This window comes from Pteronotus mesoamericanus, unplaced genomic scaffold, assembly GCF_021234165.1.
Source record: "Pteronotus mesoamericanus isolate MK-2021 breed Mesoamerican mustached bat unplaced genomic scaffold, CSHL_Meso_final contig_53, whole genome shotgun sequence".
Lineage (NCBI taxonomy): Eukaryota > Metazoa > Chordata > Mammalia > Chiroptera > Mormoopidae > Pteronotus > Pteronotus mesoamericanus.
Genome location: NW_026555195.1, coordinates 2295432 through 2317729, shown reverse-complemented (window position 1 = coordinate 2317729; position 22298 = coordinate 2295432). Strand labels below are relative to the sequence as shown.

Sequence of the window (22298 nt, the reverse complement as noted above, 5' to 3'; positions counted from 1 at the left end):
TAACTACACTCCCATGTGCCAGTTCAGATGTGACTTCCTCCGATCTTCCTGACCGCCCTATTCAATGTAGTTTCTTTCCCCTGTCGCTATTACTTCGCTTCCTCTGTTTCCTTACTAGAAGTTAAAAGCAATCTGATATTGCCTTGCTGTGTGAACTTGAGCACTATTGTATAGTGGCCAGGAGCGTGGGTTTTGAGCTAGACCACCCGATTTTGAGTCTTAGCTCTGTGACCTTGGACAGGTTAGTTAGCACTCTGCGGCTGAGCTTCTTCATCAAAATACAGGGATAATGATAGTGTTTTCCTTTTAGGGGTCTCTGAGAAATGAATGATTGATGAATATACACACTTGTGCAATTGCCAGCACTTAGTACGTGTAAAATAAGTGCTGAGTATTTTACTGTTGTTGAATCGCTTGTTGTCTGCTCCCCTCAGTGAGCTCTTTGGTGGCAGAGCCCCCGTCTCTCTGTCCCCACTGTGATCTCAGGAGTTAGAACAGTTTCTGGTATCGCGGGCACTTGCGTATTTGTTGCTGAGTGAATAATAGTTAAAATTCAATTCCCATTCTTTTGCAACATTCTTGAAAATCTGAGATTAAAAGAACACTTCCTCACATATATATCTTATGCAGTGTCAAATTCAGCAGATATTTTCATCAAATTCGGCATCTAAATATGAATGCCTATCATTAACATGGATCTTGGAAATTCTGGCCAATTATTACAATTAAAAAAATCAAATTATTTCTATCAGAAATACTTTATCTCATCTCTGCTTTGACACAATTATAGATCCATGAAATACAAAAGGATCAACTAAAATCCTTCTAAAACTGCTGAGAGTTTAGTAAATAATTAGATGTGAGCTATACATAAAGAACTTATTTTCTAGCATACCAGTAATTGCCAGTTAAGATCATAATTGGAGAAGAGTATTCTACAAGTTAAAAAAATGTAAAATACCTAGTAATATCCCTAACAAGACATATGTGCGATGTATATGTTTATAAAGAAAATGAGAAAACTTTACTGAGAAATATAACAGGTTTAAAAAAAATGATGACATGCCCTGATTCCAGGTGGAAATACTGTAGAAATTAAAATTCTTTCAAATATATAATTATAATGTCAATATATTAAAATATATCTAAGTTGAATTTATTACAAACCAAACTCACTTGCATTTTCTGTACATCTTGTCAAAATCATTTTAAAGTTTATGTAGACAATGAGAGTGAACAGAAATAGTTCGATGGCCACTTTTTAACGAAGATTCATAACACACACTCCGCTAGGAACTGGGGGAGAGTAAAAGCCCTGCAAGTCCAGTAACTTTTAACGAAGCGACAGGCTGCTTGGGACACACTTCTGCAGTCACCCAGTGGGCTCTGAGTGTCTCACTAGCAGGTAACTGAGCCACGTCATTTAATCATATTGCAAGGAACCCCTGATACCAGTGCGGCTGCAGTTCACCCAGAATCTCAGAGCATGTCAGAGAGAGCATCAAAATTATACTGATGATTGTAAGTGTATTTTAATAATGGATACACAAAAAATAAGTTTCCCACTTAATCTGTGTATAGTCCAGGGTGACTGCCTTGACCCGCTTTGCCCAGGACCTCCCTGGTTTTAGCAGTTACAGTCCCGTGTTTCAGGAAACCTCTCAGTTATGGACAAGCCCGTTATACAGTCAGTTACCCCTGTACAGTTCATAAAAGAGATGCTTATGCCTGAAATAGCGTTTCCCATAAAATGAAAAGGTATTGATGGCAAATGCCCTATCTGGTCTGACCCGGTCCGTCTAGGCTACACGTTAATCTTGGCGACAGAATTTTTGTAGGAGGCTTCATCAGTTCAAGAGATTTAAGATTTGAGTTCAGGCAGGAATCTTTCGTAGGATTCAGTCACTCCCAGTGATCATCTGCAAACTGAGGGGCAGGATTAAGGCCATGCGGCTTAGCCTTCTGTCCAGCAACTAAGCTCTGGGCTTAGGATATTTGTATGTTGAGTTTTAGAATAATTTACCCTGTAAGCTGCACTTAGGGATTTGTTTGCATTCAATTCTTTCACTGCTATCTTTCTAATATACCAGTCAGTGGAAATATTTTACTATGTATTAATTTACCTATCTTTTGCCTTGATCTACAAAAGATTTAAGGTTATATATTGATATTTAGTATACTGTAGTTGAATCTTAATAAAGATCTAATGGTTTTTTGTTTTGTATTTACACAATAATTCGTTTGACAAGTATGCTCTGTATCATAATGGGATTGTCCATAATAAAATGAAAAGAGGGAGTTGGTTTTTGTTGTTGTTGTTTTACTTTCCAGATTATAAGTGCCATAAAAATTTCTAACCACCAAGTAAAATATTTTAGAAATCAACTAGAAAGGAAAGCCACATATTTTACACCATATTCAGTCTTACTTATTAGGAACACCTCCAAAGGTAGTGCATTAGAGTAAAACTCAGGCACCAGTCATAACCCCATAGCACCCATAGGAGTGCGTTGGGAAAATGGCTGGTTTACCAGGCTTGATCTAGAAGTCACAGATGGCAATACTTATATTTGCTCACACTCCCTTCAAGATCACTTACTGGTAAGAAGTGCAAAATTGTGATGTTATTTAAAAGTAGCTGTTTCCTAAACTTCTGCTGAAAATTTCCTATGAAATATGAAGTGTACATTTAATAGGTTTTTTTGCAGTCAGCCTGTTGAGATCTCCCTTTCTTTTCACACTACATAAAAACATAGCCTCTTGCTTACAACTAAAATGTTTTCCCATTATTACTCTTTTTTAGTGTCTAAAAAGCACGGCAAGCTCATTACTTTCCTACGCACATTCATGAAGTCTCGCCCAACAAAACAGAAGCTGAAGCAGCGGGGAATCTTGAAAGAGAGGGTGTTTGGTTGTGACCTCGGGGAACACCTTCTGAATTCTGGTTTTGAAGGTAAAAATAACATTTAAAATTTATAACCTTATAATTTCAGTTTCTAACCTCTTCATTTTAATTTTTGAGAACCAATCATGGCATAGATTAGGCAAATAATATCTGTTTCATTTAAGTTCAGCAGCGTGTGTTGAGCATTCTCAGGTCCTTCTCTTAGTTCTGGGGATAGCTGAGAATAAAGAGAGGTCTAATAATGTGCTTTGGCCATCAGAGATACTTCTGGTCTGTGGAGGAAGGTAAGTCATTTATATAAAGAGTACAATAGCACTATCAGTTTGCATTATTTTTATATATGTCCCAACACCGTTCTCAGCCAGCTTTCCCCTCTCACATTTTATTCTAAAATATTTATTTAATGTTCCTTCATTAAAAAATATAGTCATAGTTTTGAGGCTATAAAATACCAAGACTAGTTTCCCAAGTTTTATAGCCAAAAATTTTAATTCTTTTCTTTGTAAATCGAATTCTGACTCAAGAATTCAGTGGTTGGATGAATCGATGAAGAGGAATGAATGGATAGAAAGAAAGCAAAAATGAGATTTTCCTTTGATTTTTTAAAAATAGCCCTTTCCTCTACCAGTTCTTGTAGAGAAGCTAGAATATTAAAGAAGTATCCAAAGTACCTATAATGTTGATAAGTACAAGAAATAGATGATTTGTAGAATTCTGAATCCTGATGGAAAATACCCATTGTACTTTTTAAGGCTACTGATGAAAACTAGTATAAATACCAATAAATAATCAAGTTCAAATTAAGACTGTACTCATTGTTTAAAGAAAGCCAGTGTACTTGTAATATGAATTTAATGCAAATTATGCCATGTTTCTTGAGAGAAAACAATAAAAGGTGTTATTCCCAAAATATTGCGAACATATTACAGTTACCAAAAAAAGGAGGACAAAAAACCCTGAGAATTATTTTTGCAACTAGTTAAATACACGTGGAAAAATAAGCCACTGAGAATATCAAAGAGCGTAGTAGGGGGAAAAAAATCAGTTACAGGATATGAAACATACGCCTTTATTAGATACTGAAAACGTTATTCAGAACTAGAATTATTCAAAATGAGAATGAGGTATGAATAAAACAGGTTGGAATGTGCAGAAGTAATCCTTACTGTAGATAAGAATCCACCAATATAAAGTATGGTTTTAAAAACAGATCATGAGGAGGAAGGGTTACTTATTAAATATATTTTGAGATAAATAGGAATTTTGAAAAAAAATTCTCACTTTATCACACTGAAAATTCCAGATATATAAATGAGTTAACTGTTTTAAGCTCGTAGAAATGCTGATATGTTATGATTTTGTTTTGAGATCAAAGAGGGATGCTAACTTTCTCATATTAAAAAAATATAAAGGAACAGGTAGTCTCAAATACGTAATTTCCATGTAATGAAAATAACAAATGGAAAGATACAACAGGCAGGAAAAATCATCTTTTTTTGGCTATAATAAAATGCTTATAATATAGTGTATGAAAATATCATTCACATTTGTGAGAAAATTAAGCCCTTCAGTAGAAGACTGAAGAAAAATAAAAACATAATTGTCACAAGGAGCTAGGTAGTAAACAAATTACAGCAAAGTGTGTAGGCTCATTTGTTGTAATCATGGAAATGTATCTTTAAGTAATTTTGGGACACCATTTTATATTGAGAAACATTATTAATATAATAAAGCTGCATTTCTAAATTATGATACTCTTCATCATAATGAAATCGACAGCTACATATTTCTCCAGCAAAATAGCTTTATTCAGAAACAACAAAGAATTGCAATTCGGAACAAAGGAGAGAAGAGTGCTTTTTCTATGGACTTGGGAGGGGCTGTTGTAAACCTGGCGTCCACTGGAGGAAACTAAAAGTATGAAGCATAGTGACTTAGCATGTGCTGACTTACGGCAGTGTCCCATTGTCTGGGAAGGGAGGAGTCTTCCCTTCCTCCTGCTGAGGTAGTAAAGTATCACTTCCTGTGACCAAAAAAACAAAACAAAAAAACATCACTTTGTCTTGGAGATGCAAGGTATGTTTCCTCCTGTTGGGTCAGTAGTGTGCGTTAAGCACAGATGTGTGAGAGTTCTCTCTTCTAGGCTCCTGACTTTTGTTAAATGAGATCTTTGTTTACTAATTTTCACAATACCCAATACTATTAAAGAACAGCAGCAGTTTTATCAATAGATAAAAATTGTTGATTTTGGGTAGTTCCGTGAATTACTTGCTTTTTGGGAAACATTTTGGTACTTTATAGCAAGAGGCTTTATAGTGTTCATTTAGCAATTCCCCTTAGGGATTTATCCTAAGGTTTATATTTCAGTAGAAACAAAAATGTTCATTATAGCATTAGGTATGAAAGCAAAAAAATTGAATACTCACTTTCAGAGTAATTGTTCTTTAAATTATAAAACTGTTAAAATTGTAAATTTGAATATAGTGTGGAAATTTGAAAAATGTAACTAAATTTACCTTTTCAAAAGTATGGATACTTAGATGATACATAAAATGAATATAATTATGGTAGAGTGTTAATGCAGAAATTTTGTGATTTTTTTTTTTCTGTGTTTTCCTGCTTTTAATTAAAAAGAAGAAAAAATAGTAGAAGAATATTAGAAATGAATTTATAGTCTTGGAAGAGAACTCTCTGCTAAAGGCTGATCCCGAGGAGAGTCTATTCAAGTGATTAGAAAAACAAAAAAAGGAAAAAAAAGTTAATTTGTGACATTAGAGTATAATCGTCATGTGACAAACCTTGAAGACTGAGGTCAGATACATTCTAGTTAGCATATTAAAATAATTTCCTCTTTGGAGATGGTGAAAATGGAGAATAAATATTCATGTGAAGGATATCATTTGAATATTCAAATAAAGACCAAATTAACACAAAAAGGGAAACCTTTTAAGTTTATCAACTAGAGTTTTAATTAGGAAAGAAAATGGTTTTTAATATTAAACCGATTTACTAGTTTGTCTTCGATTTAATGAATGTGTGAGAAATTGAAGTTTTTAAAGATTGTGATACTTTATAAATACTGTATATAGTCTATAACTACAGTCATACCATATGTGTGTATGTATATGTAGATATATATAGAGAGGCTCTCTCAAAGTCTAAATTAAAACACGTAGAATTGAATGTATATTCTATATAATATTTTAAAGTCTAAGTGAGAACCAATAGAATAATCCTGAGGAGGAAAAATGATACATCAGTTTTACACACACACACACACACACATTTGTGAGAGGAGAATATGGCTAGATATATAATCTGTATAATCATTCTGCCTTATGGTTACCTTGTTTTAGTTGGGACTTTAAAATATAAATATATAAAATAGATTTTGCACCATATTTTTCTAAGAAGAAAGCCCATATCAGTATAATGTTTTGCTTTGTGACTCATTCTCTGAATCTTATTTCTAATGAATATGGGTAACACTTTCTAGACTTTCGAGCACCTCTCTGCTGGAGTGAAGGCAGACCTGACCTGTTTCTTCTACCCAGAGTGTTGTATGAATTCATGCAGGAGCCTGGCAAGGCATTTTAAAAACTCTTTTATTTGTGACCCCGGTGCCAGAATCCACTCAGGATGATCTCACCAGGTTCAGCTACCACAAACCTCGGGGCTCGTAACTGAGTTGATGAAAGGTCTATCTATCACAGTTATTTACAGAACTGAGTTTTTTAGTTTTTTTAAAAATCTCCACACAGTATGTTTTTGTGCATAGATCAGACTAATTTGTCGTTTACTTGGGCATTCTTAATTACAGAGGCAAATGCTTTTTGTTTCTTTTTCTTTTTGTATGTCTTTCTTCTTTTGTATTTCTTTTGGTTTAACCTTGCTTGAACATGATCATTAATATGAGGGAGTGTTTTCCAGTGAGTTTGCCATGCCTGTTAGCTTTCACACATCAATTCAGCAAGTTAGTTGTATTTGGCAGTTTGCTGATGTGTGTGTCCATTCTTAGTAAGTTCAATAGGCGACAATGGATGCCAAGATTTAAAAAAAAAAATTAATAACTCCAGTGTTCATGCATTCTGTAACCATGGTAAAACTTATTCTAGTGGAACACAGAGTTTTCAGATGTCATCGATTTTCTATTAGAACTTGTTTTACTTGTTGCACAATTTGAAACTGAATTTCCTGAAAATTAAATTTCCGATGAGATTTCTTTTTGAAAAAAAGCAAGTACTTTGTAGGAAACTAGATAAAACTATATTTGATACAAAATAGTAAATATATTTTAAAACTTAAGGTGAGGAAATCCTGGATCCTGGATTTCTTTATTTGGAGTTTTTTAAAAAAATTGTTGTTTTTACAATATTTGTTTTACAATAGCTGAAACAAACAGGGGTATTATAATAAGAGCACACTGAAAAAAAAACAAAAAACAAGGCCCAAATAACCTCCTTTTGGTAATCATATTTTCTTAGCCAAAAATCATGATGCACATTCTAATAGGTGGCATTTCACCAAGGTCCTCCTGGCCTGGGAGCCACTGCCCCGAGAACGAAACCTGGCTTTTTCATCTGGGTTGAAGAGGACCCAGTTTCCTCTCTCTGACCTGGAGAAAAAGACAGAATTTTTCCTGTAGAATTTCTGTGACAACTAGTGAGGGTATGTGATTATCAAGCACTGAGCCTGGTACTTACTACATGTTCAATAGTATAGCTGCCTAAAAAAATTATTCAAAGCTAAGGAGTTTAAATTTTAAATGTAAGTTATAAGATCTGACAATTTAAAACAGAATGCAGGAAGAACAACAAAAAGCAGGAAAACCAAGGAAAAGTCTGTGGTAATAATAAAGGACTGATACATATATATAGCAAGTCCTAGAATAACATCATTTTGTTGTAATGTTGGTGAGGTGCCGCTGTAGGAACCTAACTCTTGTTTGTATCAGTCAGGCAATGGTAAAGTCGGTTTCATTATGTCATTTTACTTAAAGTTGCAGAACCTCTTAACAACATTAAGTGAGGACTTATTGTATACTATGTGAGATGCATTAGCTAAAATTATCTCATTAGAATACTCACCACTCTTTATGTTTCATCCCAGGTATAGTAGTTCTTTGCAGACCAAATAATGTTTGTCCAAGCACTTCTTTTCAGGGATTTTAACTAATACTGTCAAATGAACAGTTACTAAGTATTTATCAGTCTGTGTTGCAGAACAAGTAAAGGTCATATTTCAGCTATTAAACATTTTTAATGATTATAAATTTTTTTTTATCGTATACCTTGACATTCTTTTCTAGACTGCAGGCCCGGAAGAGCAGCCATTTTTGTCAGATTACTCAGTGAGGTAACCAGAGCGAGGGTCCTTCTACCTACTCGTTACTAGAGTGCTCTTTATAATGAGCTGATAATATTAAGTCAAAAAGTCAGTAATTATAACATAAAGATAGTTACGAGATTAAGATTTTATTTACTTGATAATTGCTGTGACCTTTGCGTTATGTTGCTATTTTGTTTGTTGGATAAAATTAGAATTAGCATTAACTATGAAAAGATAAAACAAACTTTTTTAACAGTGAAAAATGGCAGCACTTACAGGCGGTTATCTTGTTGGGATAAGCATATAACTTTTTTATATCCATTTGCTATATGTGAAATTAAGCTGAGCAGCTATATATTTTTATCTGGTATGGTGTTATGACTAATCAGTTCACTTTACTGTTATAACATGATGTAAATATCTACTGCAGAAGATCTTACAGAGACCATTCCTGATAATATATGAACTCTTGCACTTACCTAAATGTAACAAGGTAGAGCCGGTTTTGATTACTCAGGAAGCAGTTACCTGGTTGAGATGTGAAATTTAATAAACATGCCCTCATCGGTTTTTGTGGTAGATTAACTCCACCCCTTATACCTTTAACTCACAAATTTTATTTTGTTTTTGAGAACGAAGATATTCTCATGTTTTGGCGAAGCTGCATACTCCCAGTTTAATCCATGTCTTTAAAAATTCTCTTTAGTACCCCAGGTTCTTCAAAGCTGCACAGCATTCATTGAGAGGTATGGCATTGTGGATGGAATATATCGTCTCTCTGGTGTGGCCTCCAACATCCAGAGACTACGGTAAATCCTTATATGGCATTTTCTTTTTCATTCCTGTTGTAATTCTTTAAAATGAAATTATTTCAAATTAAATCCCTTTCATTGATAACCATGCTTTTCAATAAGAGAGCTTAGAAAAAGTAAGAAATAACATCTGTATTGTTTTCTGTGTGTATGTTCCGAAACGCCATTTATAGTATCAGGAAACTACACCCCTCATCCACTTTAGTACTTGTATTTTGTCTCTTTGCAACATTTGAAGAGTTTAGCAAATAGAACTTGAACCCATGACAACATGACAGATGAAAATTTACATTGTAATAGAATAGTCTTTAGTTCTTAATTAAAATTGATGAGGGAAACATTTTCTAATCTCCTTTGATACTGGTTCTGTAGTATATGCTCAAGTATGGATGTGTTACATATTTTACATCCTCTCTCATTATCTTCTAAGACAAAAGTAATGGTAACCTTTATGCCAGCAACAGAAATGTTATGCTCAATCTCTTAGATTCTAGTCTATTCTTAATAGACTTTTATTTTCCTTTAGTTTTCGCTTTGGTGCTTGCAGACTGCCATGTACTCTATAGGGGTTTGAATGTTCTCGTCGACCTCACAGCTCATCTCTACTTTCAGGAATACATACTGGAAAACACTTAAATTGATTCTTGTACTAAAGACCCTTTCAGTCTTTACTTTCATATACAGCAAATCTCATATCCAGTAATAAATCCACATACACTAATCCTCTAGGTTAAGAGGTCTCATGCCTATAGATTAATATTAATTAACCTCCCGAAGAGTGAGCTTAATATGCCTTAGCATTCAGAGCACAACTTTTATTTCATTCACTTGAATACTACAGATTTTACCATCTATTAAAATTTGGTGTTAGAGCTGGGAATCAATGTATATTATTTCTGTCTTTCTTATCCCTCTTTAATAAATCATTCCTGAACCATACTTCTTGTATCTGAGGGATTTCTGTGCATGATTCTTCATGGGCCAGCTGCCACTCAATCCTGATTTTTATTAATTGCCAAAGTATCAGATATTCAAACCATTAGGAATTAAGAGTCCCATTTTCAGATCCATGCAGTAAGAGCTGCTCATTCATATGCATTTCAGAGATTGCTATCCATTTTAATATTAAAGCTATGCCCTTAATTTTCACATACAAAAGCACTCTTCTTATGATCAAACATCCAATTACTGCTGAAGTCCAAATATAATCCTTTGGAAAAAATATTTAATTCACTGAGGTAGAGGTTAACACTTTGGGCCTTTGCTTTCTGTTTTGAAGTCATATTCTTGCTTTTCCTTTAATAAAATAACTTTTTCCCTCTGCTGACTTTGCTAGCCATGAATTTGACTCTGAACATGTCCCCGACTTGACAAAGGAACCGTATGTTCAAGACATCCATTCCGTGGGTTCCCTCTGTAAGCTCTATTTTCGTGAGCTCCCAAACCCTCTGCTCACCTACCAGCTCTATGAGAAATTTTCCGTGAGTACAAGTCACTTTTAAATCAAGTCCTATTTGGAATTTTGTTGTAATTTTGTTCAAAATGTGTAAAAACTGTTTTGGTTATGTAAGAAATAGTTCTAGGACTAAAATAGCTTTTTTGAAGGGAACAAAAAACAAAAAGTGGTCATTGCTAGATAGGTCCTAGTCTTTGCTGATTTCACATGTCCATTCTTTTAGTTCCTGACTTTGAGCCACTAGTCTTATGACAGTTACTATGGGTTACCATAGAGTTTTTAAAAAATTAATCTTTTAATAGATTTCAATGTCCACATAATGTGGAAAAGTGTTTACTTCCTTGGTACTATATGGTGTTTCCTCATTGTTCAGCATCAAAGAGTAGATGGAGTGATGTCTCTCAGAGTGAAAACTAACTTGTAAGTGAAGACTTCCCTTTTTACCAACAAAGCCCACTGGTTTATTTCGTATTATCATGGTTACAGGATGCTGTTTCAGCAGCAACAGATGAAGAGCGGCTGATAAAAATTCATGATGTCATCCAGCAACTCCCACCTCCACACTACAGGTAAACCGCATGTAAAGTACCAGCCAAAAGTAGAAGTGAGCTGAGGTATACAAGTGCTGTTTTTCTTTGGGTTTCTAACTATTGAAATTTTCTGGGAGTTCCAACTGTTTAAACTTTTGTTTGTCCATACATTTATATTTGTCTGTGTATCCTCAGGGCCTGGCGCAGTGCTTGGCATCCAGTAGGCACTTAATAGGCCCTGGCTGGTGAATGAGCGCTGGCCTGGGAACTGAAAGGTCACTGGTTTGATTCCCAGTCAGGACACATGTTAATCTTACACATCGATGACTCTCTCCACCTCTTTCTCCCTCCCTTCCCCTCTCTCTAAAAATAAATAAATAAAATATTTAAAAAAAAATCTCAACTTAAAAAAAACCAACAGGCATTTAAAAAATGTTGAATGAACGAATGCGTGGATGAATAAATGGATGGTTGACTAAGCCTGTCCATTGTATGTGTGTTTTGAGACACTGAGAAATATTGCTGAAGGTACTGGGGTGTATGACCACAAGTGTGCATACTTTTCTTGTGATTTCCTGAGCCCAAAATGTGGACATGCTGCCAGGTGCCTGTTTCCTTTTCTCCAATCCTCTTCTGTTTTTTAAAATGTGTCAAAACCAAATAGAATGATAAACTCTAACAGTTGTCTCAGAATTCCTCTTCATGAGACACTCTCTAATCATCAAACCTGTTTTTTGTTTTGGTTTGTTTTAGGTTTTGTTATCGTTTATTGGTTTTGTTGTTCCTACTTTTTAAAACTCAAATTTAATTTGTATGTCAGTTTGGACACTCAAATGTTTTTGCGTATACCTGGGAAGACCAGAACAAAATTGGTGAATGAATGAAAACAGCATAAATTAAGGAAAAGTAAAAATAAAAAATTTAAATTTTAGTTATTGACAAGAAATTAAATTCAGTAGATGTTTTAATAATACACAAATTAAGTAACATAGTGCTAATTTTGAAAAAAATGACTTTTTTTATACATACTTAAAAGCAGCATTGAATTTGGTAATAAACCAACACTAAAATTTTTAATCAACATTAAAAACCACATTTTTTTAGTCAACATTTTAGCTATCAGTTTATCATAGTCAGGAGCCAGAAGGTAGCTTAGCATTTTCCTATCAATGCATTCTTTGAGGAAATTAAAGAGGTCTTAAGGATCCATGAAGTGTAAACACACACACACACGCACACACCCTCAAAAGAGCTTTTGTGAAGCCAGTGCAAGAAATAGAGGTATTTGGCCTGAGAAAGAAGGCTAAGGAGACAAAATAATCAGTATACAGTTATTTGTAACTTACCAGAAAAAGAAACCTTGTGCAGTATATAAAGAATGTTGACTTTGATAACTTGAGTTTGAATTTTCAACTTCATCCCTTACTAAGACTATTCTAAGCATCAATCTTCACATCTGTGAAAAGAATACTAATAATGCCTTCTTTTTATTTTTTCCATAATACGCCACAATTTTTATTGCAACGTGGCCATTTTGTGAGGGTGGGGAGTTTGATCCCAAAAATGTTCCATTTAAGACTCTTTTAAATAGAAATTGCCATCATAACTGATAAAATATCTTTAATGTTATAAGACTTACATGGTAAGCATAAAACTGCACTTATTCAGCAGTGTACACTCAATGGAAAACAAAAAGGCATTAATAACAGCTTGTTCTTTTAAGAAGATATTCAGGTCACAGGAATGAACACTGAGGTAGTAGCATAAGTTGATGACACAGTTAACACAACGTGATTGGCATTCCTTTAGAGGGTGAGGAGTTCAACTCAATACAAAAAAGTGCTTTTAATGCACCGTGTTATATCTGTGCTGCCACATCACAAAAACAGGCTTGTCAAGGCACGTGAGGTGTGTGAGTGGTGGAGCCTTACAGACCTGCAATCAAATGCAACTACAAATAATACTGAATAAAGTTTCCTGTCAGGCCAGTGGATAATGCTTTCAAGCCATTCAATCAGCTTACCCTTTGCAGCATTCTGAGCTATTCACACTGACAAGCACATTCACCTTAGCGCTTGCTGCAAGGGAGGCATGTTACCAGTTGTTCTGGCTAAAATATCACGGGAAAGCATTCCTTGGGTTCTGCATCAAAGTAACAGTATTAAACAGATAGTTGTTGACAGGCTGCTTGTATGAATGATATCTCCTTCATTTGTTGTATTGGAAGGACCCAGTGGGAAGAGAAAAAAACCAAAAACCAATTTGACTGAGCTGGAGAAATGAAAACTCCTTAAGATCCAGATGGCACTTGACTGTCATTTTATAAGGGTTCTCTTTCAAGTGTAACTATTACGTTGCCTCCAATTTCTCTCCAAGTGTCAAATGGTACTTTATGTCATCGAAGCCATTTACTTGCCACTCACGTTTAATACCTGTAAATTTCTTTTCAATGGCATCTTTAGAGCTGGCATAAATCATCTTGCTTTTTAAAGGTGCGCTTTCAGGAGCCCAGAATATAAATACCGGGTCTTCTTTCTTAGCCTCTTTTGTTTTATATGTGCATCATACAGAGCGTGTTAGCCACCTCTCAGAAGATGTGTACATCCTTTGCAGTATCACCCGTCACCCACGAAGATCTGCTGCGCTTCCTCTACAATTGTGTGTTTTGTCATCACTTACACAGAAGAGAACTTGCTTTCTTTTTTTGACCTTCCCTGGTGTAGAAGATTTCCTTACTCTCATATCATTAAACACTTTGATGACTTCATCGCTCCCTGTAACTCCAGAAGCCATAGTGCCCCCAGTGACGGTCGCAGCAGCAGCTGGGGCTCCGGCGGGGCCCCGGCTGGCGGCGCTGGGAGGAGACAGAGGAGGGGCAGGTGGGCAGCCGCGAGTGCGGGGCACACTGGGAGCTGCAGCCAGGGAGGCGGCGGCAGTGGCCACCGCGTAGTGATACCTTCTTAAGAGGATTTTTTTAATGTGAAAATGAGATCAAATGTGTGAATGAGCCTGGCCCTTTGTTTGTTTATGTTTAATATCAAGCATAGCGAGACAGATGATTAGGTTTAGGCCAAGAAGTCTTGGTAATTTTACATAAGGTACTATGTAAATATTAATTTTTCTCTAAATTAAAAAAAAAAGATTGATAAAATATACGTACATAGTTTTAGAAAGTCCAGTGGTATTCAGAGCTGACAGTGAAGAACAGCAGTTTCCTGCTCCACGCCTTCCCATTTCGGATTTCTCTTTTCCAGAAGTCACTGCTCAACTCCAGAGGTTACTCCTCTTTCTAAATACCATGCTTACGTTTTTATTTCTTGATTTTTCCTTGTTCCATATTATATTTTATCTCTTATGGTAAATGCATATTTAGCTTTCTTATAACTGCGCCTGTCCCCCTCCAGGACCGCATAAACACACGCCCGCCCTTCTCTCATTTTCTTCATCTGTAGCTCCGTCTGCATGCGGAGTTACGTTGGTGTTCATTGTCTGTCAGGGGTGTCCAACCCTTTGGCGTCTCTGGGCCACCCTGGGAGAAGAAGAGTTGTCTTGGGCCACACAGTAAATACATTGTGACATGTAATCACAAAAACAATCTCCTAATGTTTTAAGTAAATTGACGATTTTGTGTTGGGCTGCCTTCACAGCCGTCCTGGGCCGCCTGTGGCCCACGGGCCACAGGTTGGGGACCCTTGGATTGTCATCCCTAGGTAACAGTTGTTCACAACTGCACCTAATCATATACTAGAGTTGTATCTCCTCTCTGACTTTGTGTGTTTTTGCGGAGTGATTGCCCATTTTTGGCTTGTTAGTTTCTGTCACTACTTTATGCGCTAAATTCTTAAACAGCATGGTAAATGCTCTCTCAGCATGTTCAGACATAGCGAGCAGCTCTCTCTCTTTCCCACGAAAACACCCCTCCGAGGGCCTTCTGCCCCACTCCTCGGTCCAGGCTGGTTGCTTTCCAGATGTGCAGTGCAGCTGCCCGCCCTTCACCCTCCCTCATCCTGCAAATTCCCTTCATTGCTCCCTCGTGAGTGAGATCCCTTCTTTCCTGGGTCTCTTGTCATTTTTCTTATTTTTACTTCTTGCTTTTGTAATGTTCTCTTTCGGTAGCTCTCCAAGAAAAGGTGTATGGGAGGTAGTAAATGTCTTGAGACTCTGACAGGAAAACACTGTTATTCTACTCTTGCATTTGATAGATAGTTGCCTATAGAATTTTAGTCACTAAGTTTTTTTTTCCTCACAGTTTTGATGGTATTACGCCATTGCCATCTAAGCAAAAACACTGCAGCATAGTCTGATTAAACTAGTTTGCCAAATTTTTGTAGGACCATTTTGTTTTGTTTATATCCTTTCTGGATTCGCTGAAATTTAGAACATACCTCGTGATCAGTTTTCACATTGACTCATCTTGGAATGGGTTCTTTCTCATTCTTTGCTCTGAGCACTCAACAAGGGCCTTTTCTTTTTGAAAACTTCTGAAAAAGTTTCTTGTATTATTACAACTTCTCACTACAATTTAAACCCTATCCCACTTCTCTGTTCTTTTTTATTGTTTTCCTGGAATCATAACTCTTGAATTAACTCTTATTTTCTTACATTCTCTTTGTCAGTTTTCAGGTATGGATTTCTTCCAACACATCTCTTGATTTAAATACATTTATTTCCAGGAATTAACCTTCCCTCCCTCCTTTGCTCCCTCCTTCCCTCCTTCCTTCCTCTCATTCACCCATACCTCTCTCCCTTTCTTGTTTCTCCAAATGTTCCTACTTTATAGTAGCCTATTCTTATAGCGTGGATATTATCTTATCACTCTATGAGAATATTATTGACAGTTACAGGTTTGGTTTTGTTTAAATTGTTATCTGCTCATCACAGTATTTGATTCTCATTTGGCAGCTCACCTTTATCAAGACTTTGCAAAATACTCAACTGAGGTTTCGTAGAAGCAAGAAACAAAACTTTTTTGTGTTTTATAAATGTTGATAGCATTTAACTTAGTTATGAATTAAAATAACCTTACATAAATAGTTACAGAAATACTTAAAACTGGTTTTAGGTGAGCTTACAATTCAAGCAATGTTAGTTGAAGTGTTCAGGGATACCACAGAGAAACCTATTCGCCAGAAAAGCTTACTGTGCCTTGGACACCAATCAGTTCATTTTACCGAAAGAATTAATAATACTGGTTAAGCTTGTGGGTCAATTAAGAAAACATTATTAATAAGAGGCTCTATCACATATATAAAGTCTTTATGTGTACATATACAGATATAATAAAGAGAATGTATGTACATATATGTCATACATGCATATAAACATATACATGTATTTCTCTTATCGTAAAGTATGTATATCTCCTATATATTTTATATAAGTAAGTCTCCCACCATGCTTTATTTGTATCTCATTTATTTATCCCATACTTTGTAGTACATTTATATCACCTACTATATATAATATCTATATATTATAGACTTTCTAGACTTTGGAGCCAAACTGCATTTATTAGCTGTATGACCTTGCAACCTTGAGCAAGTTCTTTTGTCTCTGGGTTCAGTTGCATTATCTGTAAAATGAAAATAATAGTACTTTTCTCATAGGATCATTATGAATATTAAAGGAAAGGCACTTAGAATGAGGCCTGTTAAATAAGTGTTATTTATATGAATTAATTACCATTATTATCAGTTATTACCTGTTATATATGCCCATATATTTACTATGTGTTTTATTATACACACATATACCTACAAATATAAGTGCATATCTCACACATATATCTTCTACTACATTGATAGATATATTACCTTTCTACAGTGTTATTCTATTCTACTGTAATTACATTTTCCCTATTATAGTATATAGTCTCCTTTATTATATACAGATATTTCTCAAAATAGGTAGACATTTCCCCTACTAATTACATCTATAGCTCCCTTGCTATCTACTTAATCTTTTATTGAACATCACATGCCTTTTCCTGCTGTATTTGTGCATATATCCTACTACATGTTTTTATACACACTGCATTGCCCATTTATGCCCCTCCAAAACACAGACTCCTTGAGGCCCTGAATTCTGTCTCGTTTATCACTGTATTCTGAGACTAGAGTTTTGCACATAGTGAATGTTCAACGATATATATTGCACATATTCTTTATATCTTTAAACACTGTATATTTTATAGCCTGCTGATAGATGTGTGCATATATCCTAATATCTCTCTCCTAATATGCAGGGTCTGGCACAAAATAACCCTCCCTCTTTATTGCACAGTCTTTAATTACAAAATCATAAACATGTAATTCTGTCACAAAGCAGTATCACACTCAAGCACATCATATGACATTTTAGATGAAATGTTCAAATTAAAACTATAAATTATTACAGCCATATTATTACCCTCCCAACCATACTCAAGCAGGTGCCGCCTCTGCTGGACCCTGTGTATTACCTACTGGATATGCCCACCTGTTTTTCAAGTATATTCCATATCTCCTACTCCACTCTATAATTATATATACTTCCTTGTTACATATCTCCTGCTATGTAATGCGCTTTTATAGTCTAGCTGCTTTTAAATAATTGATGTATCTCCTACTTTATATATCTTTTTTGATCCAGATTTTTAAAAGATGTTAACATTCACAATTCCTGGTTCCTTGAATGTTTTTGGGAAGCCTGGCTTTCAGCAGTGTTCTCTACTGTCGATAGGCCGCACATTATTTCACCTTCCCCGAAGGTGCTTATTTAATCTGTAAGGTGGGGTTTTTCTTACACAACCCAGTCCAGTTTTAAACAAGACTTTGAGGACCATACATTTGCATGAATCTTTTTGGGAACCTAGATTATTTTTATTAGGATAAAGATCTAACCAGAATTCTTACAAATCAAAAGACAAGTTAGATTTTCTTCTCAACATACAGCAATTTCCAAATTGTATTCCATGAAGGTTTATGCAGTTTGCACTCTGCTACATATGAAATTGCTCATTTATGAGATTCTGATTAAAATTCTCCATTAGCTCTTAAAAGCATTTTTATAATTAGATAATGTGAATAAAATGCTATCTTTGGTTGTTGCATTTCTCATAAAATATGTTTCTGAAGTACTTTAACCTTCTCTTTCCTTCATATACCACCCCCCCACCTCCAAATAAGGAATTTTAACATTGTTTTCTACACACATTTCTCAAGCCTCTCACCTCTGTGTTGCCTCCAGGCCAGCTTCACTCTGTCTGTCTTTACTTCTGTACAAGAGGGACAGAGAATTCTGGTTTTTGCCATACAGCGGCTTTCGTAGGTTCTGTTGAATGAGCCAAGGCTTTGGGGAGGAGCTGAGCCTGATGGACCCCCAGCACCGCGTGCCTGTGTAATGTGGGCAAACTGGGGTTCACCGCTCCATGAGTGAGGGGCGGTGACACTGTGCTAGGGAGGGCCCTTGTGAGAGTTACATGAGATACTTGTTCCCTGTCAAGGCATCTTGAACAAAACATCCTGCCGTTACCTTCCTTTTCTTCTCAAAGTCATGTTAAGCTCATCTAGACGTTTGAGACTCATACGTTTACCAAAAATTAACTTCCATTACTGTTTCAAGTAATAGTCTTAAACTTCTGTCTCCCATCCATTGTCTTTAATAGTTTTCATTCCTATACAGTTAGGCAGGAACGCTTTGAGAGATGTGGGGGCTGGTAGGTAATACCTATTTGTGTTTATGTGTTTTAACTTACATTTAAGCCAGTCATGCTTTATTTCCAAAACTACTCTGCCTTTTTATTTTATATCTGTCCATACCCCTCTCTTTCCCTCTTTCTATATAGATATAGCTATATATTTATTTATATGTCTATATATGTTATATATAGGTACATAGTTATAGATTATAATATATATCTGTAATTATATATTTATTATATATAATGTGTAGATATATCTATATATTATATACTGTATCTACATATTATATAGATATATAGATTATATAATATAGAATATAGAAATTTTTATATATGTAAATTGTTTAAATAAAGCAAACTTAGAACGTATAAGCTAGGCCAGGATAATGAGGATTTGGAGTAGGCTTTCTATTTTACAAGCACATATTTGCTCAAATATTCTCCTCTTGGTGCCTACTGGAATTTTAATTTTAATTCTTTTCAGGCTTGTGAAATGTTTTCTTTTATAGAAGGAAAGTTGAAATCCTTTCCTGTTAGCATGTCGGCTGCAAGTAGACTAGCATAACTTCAGAGTCATTTGTCTAGAAACTGGATTGGAGGATTCATTTCACTGGTATCTTGAAACTAGATTTCTGACAGCCAGGAGCAAATCTTCCGGCAGTTCTGTAGTAATAACATTCAAACCCAATGAGCAGCACAACATTTGCTGGGGTTTGTACGGCTCTTTTTCCATTTTGCACTGAAAACTTAACAGTGGAGCTTTTATGCTCCGCACTGCCACATAATGGTTTCTTGTTGTTTTTAATATGTTGTATTTCATTTTCCAGAACACTGGAGTTCCTGATGAGACACTTGTCACTTCTAGCTGACTATTGTTCCATCACAAATATGCATGCAAAAAACCTAGCAATTGTCTGGGCTCCAAACCTGCTCAGGTACGTTGCATTTGACATATGACCTTAAGTAGAGCCAATCATCTTAAATGAAAGCCTAATTCATCAGTGTTTCATAAGGACAATTTTTAAAAGTAAAATTAATCTGTTGTTTTATGAGCATCTTCCCAAAAGAGGCCATTGGTACTTAGCCAAGGTACTGTGAAAGTATACTTTCTCCCTCTGGTGTCTCTGTGATTGACATGTTTTAAAAAAAAAGAAAGAAAGCCCTTTAAGACTGCCATCTCTGTGGCTTTTCACTGATGGTAACTGTATTTACTCCGCAGGTCAAAACAGATCGAGTCTGCCTGCTTCAGCGGAACTGCAGCCTTCATGGAAGTGAGGATTCAGTCTGTGGTGGTTGAATTCATCCTCAATCACGTTGACGTCCTCTTCAGTGGGAAAATCGGCGCAGCCATTCAGGAGGGAGCAGGTGGGGCCCGCGCAGATTTTGTTCACTGCCAGGAACACATATCAAAGCTTTGCAAGGAATGGAAAACTGCGTTTCTTATCTTAGTTAAATAAATCTGTCTTTGGTAGAAAGCGGCAAATTATGCCCACTTCGCAAAATGCACAATATAAGGTATTTTGTGTGTACTTAGTGAAAACTATATATTAGACATTTTGTGATCTAAGTTCATGATACATTAAAAAAAAGTCTTGTGTTACTTCCTGTTGGTTTATATAAAGGTCTAATTTGGAGCAGCAGCAGAAAAATTCCTTCCAAATCTAAACATATTTGAGTGATATTGGGCAAGGCCTTAGGAAAGGAAAAATAGTTAAATTACTTAAAAATTCTAAATACGTATGTGTGTATGTCATTGTTAACAACCTGGCACGTCACCTTCTGTTCCTCACTTAGTACAAAGCTGTATTATGTTTGCCATTCAAAAAACTTAATGAAGAAAACTTAAAACAAGACATAGATAGGTACATGGATAGACAGATAAATAGATGGATATACACATACTCACACGTATCGTTTTCCCATGCAGAAAGGCGTGACTGTCTTTATTGTATTTCTTTCTTTCCAAAGCCTCTCTGTCAAGACCCAAATCCCTGCTGGTTTCCTCGCCATCCACCAAGCTGCTGACGTTGGAGGAAGCCCAGGCGAGAACACAGGCTCAGGTCAATTCTCCCATTGTGACAGAAAATAAATACATCGAAGTAGGAGAGGGACCTGCTGCACTTCAGGGGAAGTTTCATACCATCATCGAGTTCCCACTTGAAAGGTAAATTAAAGTTCATTAAATCTTCATGAATGTGATTTCATGGCTCTGTGTTCTCTTTTATTTTACTTTACTTTTGTATTTTAGTATTACTGTATTGATTCTGGGCCAGTCCCAGGAAAACCTGGTCTTTTGACTGTGGGTGATACTTCATAGGGAATGATAGAAATGATTTGAGAAGCACTGCAACACCACGTCATTTTAAACAAGAAGGAAATCAAGTGTATAGGGAAAATTGTTAGGAAAAATGATACACTTCCACTGTACAGGATGTGATTTTTCTCTCTGAGACACGTTGCTTTAAAATTTGTTCAGAAATAAGCTGTGTGGGAATAGCTTATTCAGAAAGTAATGAATGGATGATGACTTGACGTTGGTTCCGCGTTAAGTTTAGAATAGACCAGTGCCCCTCGCAGGGCGAGCTCCCCGGTAGCAGCACCCGCAGCACCAGAAAGTTGCCGGAAATGCTAATTCTCAGGCCCCACCCGGACCCATGGAATCAGAAACTCGGGGGCTAGGGGCGCGGGTCCAGCACTGAGTCTGTTGCCCGGCCCCCCAGAGGGCCCCGCTGTGTGTGCTGGTGTGAGAGCCACTGTGGGTGACCCGCCCCGAGTCCCTTCCAGCTCTGAAGTTCTCTGTTTCTCTAAAGAAGTGATAATGACATGTTTTTTTGTTTTGGGGTTTGTTTGGGTTTTTTTTACTAAAATGTTGTAGGAAGACTAATGTATGTAAATTAATTTTGGTACATCTGTTACTCCTTTGGCTATTACACATGAAAGTCAGGATTTCAATTTCATGGATTGGGTAGCAGTAATAAAACCTGATGGAGAATTTATTCTTTCCATTTTTTTAGTATACTTCTCTTAACTTCCTTTCACTTCCCATGACTAAAAAATGTCCTGACAACATAAAATTAGAACACACTCTTACTTTGTCGTTCTGAGTTTGTCTTCAGTGTCTTGAATTTATGTTTTAGCTTCATAATTTTCTCAAAAATCTCTTTAGAGAGTAGTAATCAAGAGAGTAGGTACTGTGATACGGATAGGCCTGGCCTCCAACCCTGACTCTATCATTCACTGGTTTTATAACATTAAGGAAGTTACCTAAATTTTTTCATGTTGTAATTTCCTTAGTTGTAAAAGGAGGATGATAGTGACTGCCTCATATTGTAGATAATTTAAGGGAGATAACTACATATAAGGGAGGTAGCACAGTGTCTGGCATTCAGTATATGTTAGTTACTATTCTTAATTCTTTTCATTTTTGGCTTAATTTGTCTTATTCACAACTAAAATCATTTTCTTTAACTCTGTTTCTGGAGTTTTAATATTTCCTATTCCCAAATATATGTTACTCTCACTTATTTCCCAGATAGTGAGGTTAGATCTAAATATGACAATCTGTATAAAAATTATCTTTGTGAAA

The 22298-nt window shown here is 35.9% G+C and overlaps 1 protein-coding gene and 1 pseudogene across 1 annotated transcript in view; one reads left to right on the top strand and one right to left on the bottom strand.

Annotated features, from left to right (window-relative positions):
- The window catches only part of ARHGAP32 (Rho GTPase activating protein 32), a 183221-nt gene that overhangs the window by 148582 nt on the left and 12341 nt on the right, over positions 1 to 22298 (top strand). The window contains exons 11-17 of the mRNA XM_054579450.1: positions 2804 to 2953; positions 8940 to 9042; positions 10382 to 10526; positions 10988 to 11070; positions 19540 to 19647; positions 19932 to 20077; positions 20681 to 20876. Coding sequence (XP_054435425.1) covers positions 2804 to 2953; positions 8940 to 9042; positions 10382 to 10526; positions 10988 to 11070; positions 19540 to 19647; positions 19932 to 20077; positions 20681 to 20876 — 931 coding nt within the window. The remainder of the gene's footprint in view (positions 1 to 2803; positions 2954 to 8939; positions 9043 to 10381; positions 10527 to 10987; positions 11071 to 19539; positions 19648 to 19931; positions 20078 to 20680; positions 20877 to 22298) is intronic.
- On the bottom strand, positions 13352 to 13824 carry LOC129075373 (cofilin-2-like; annotated as a pseudogene).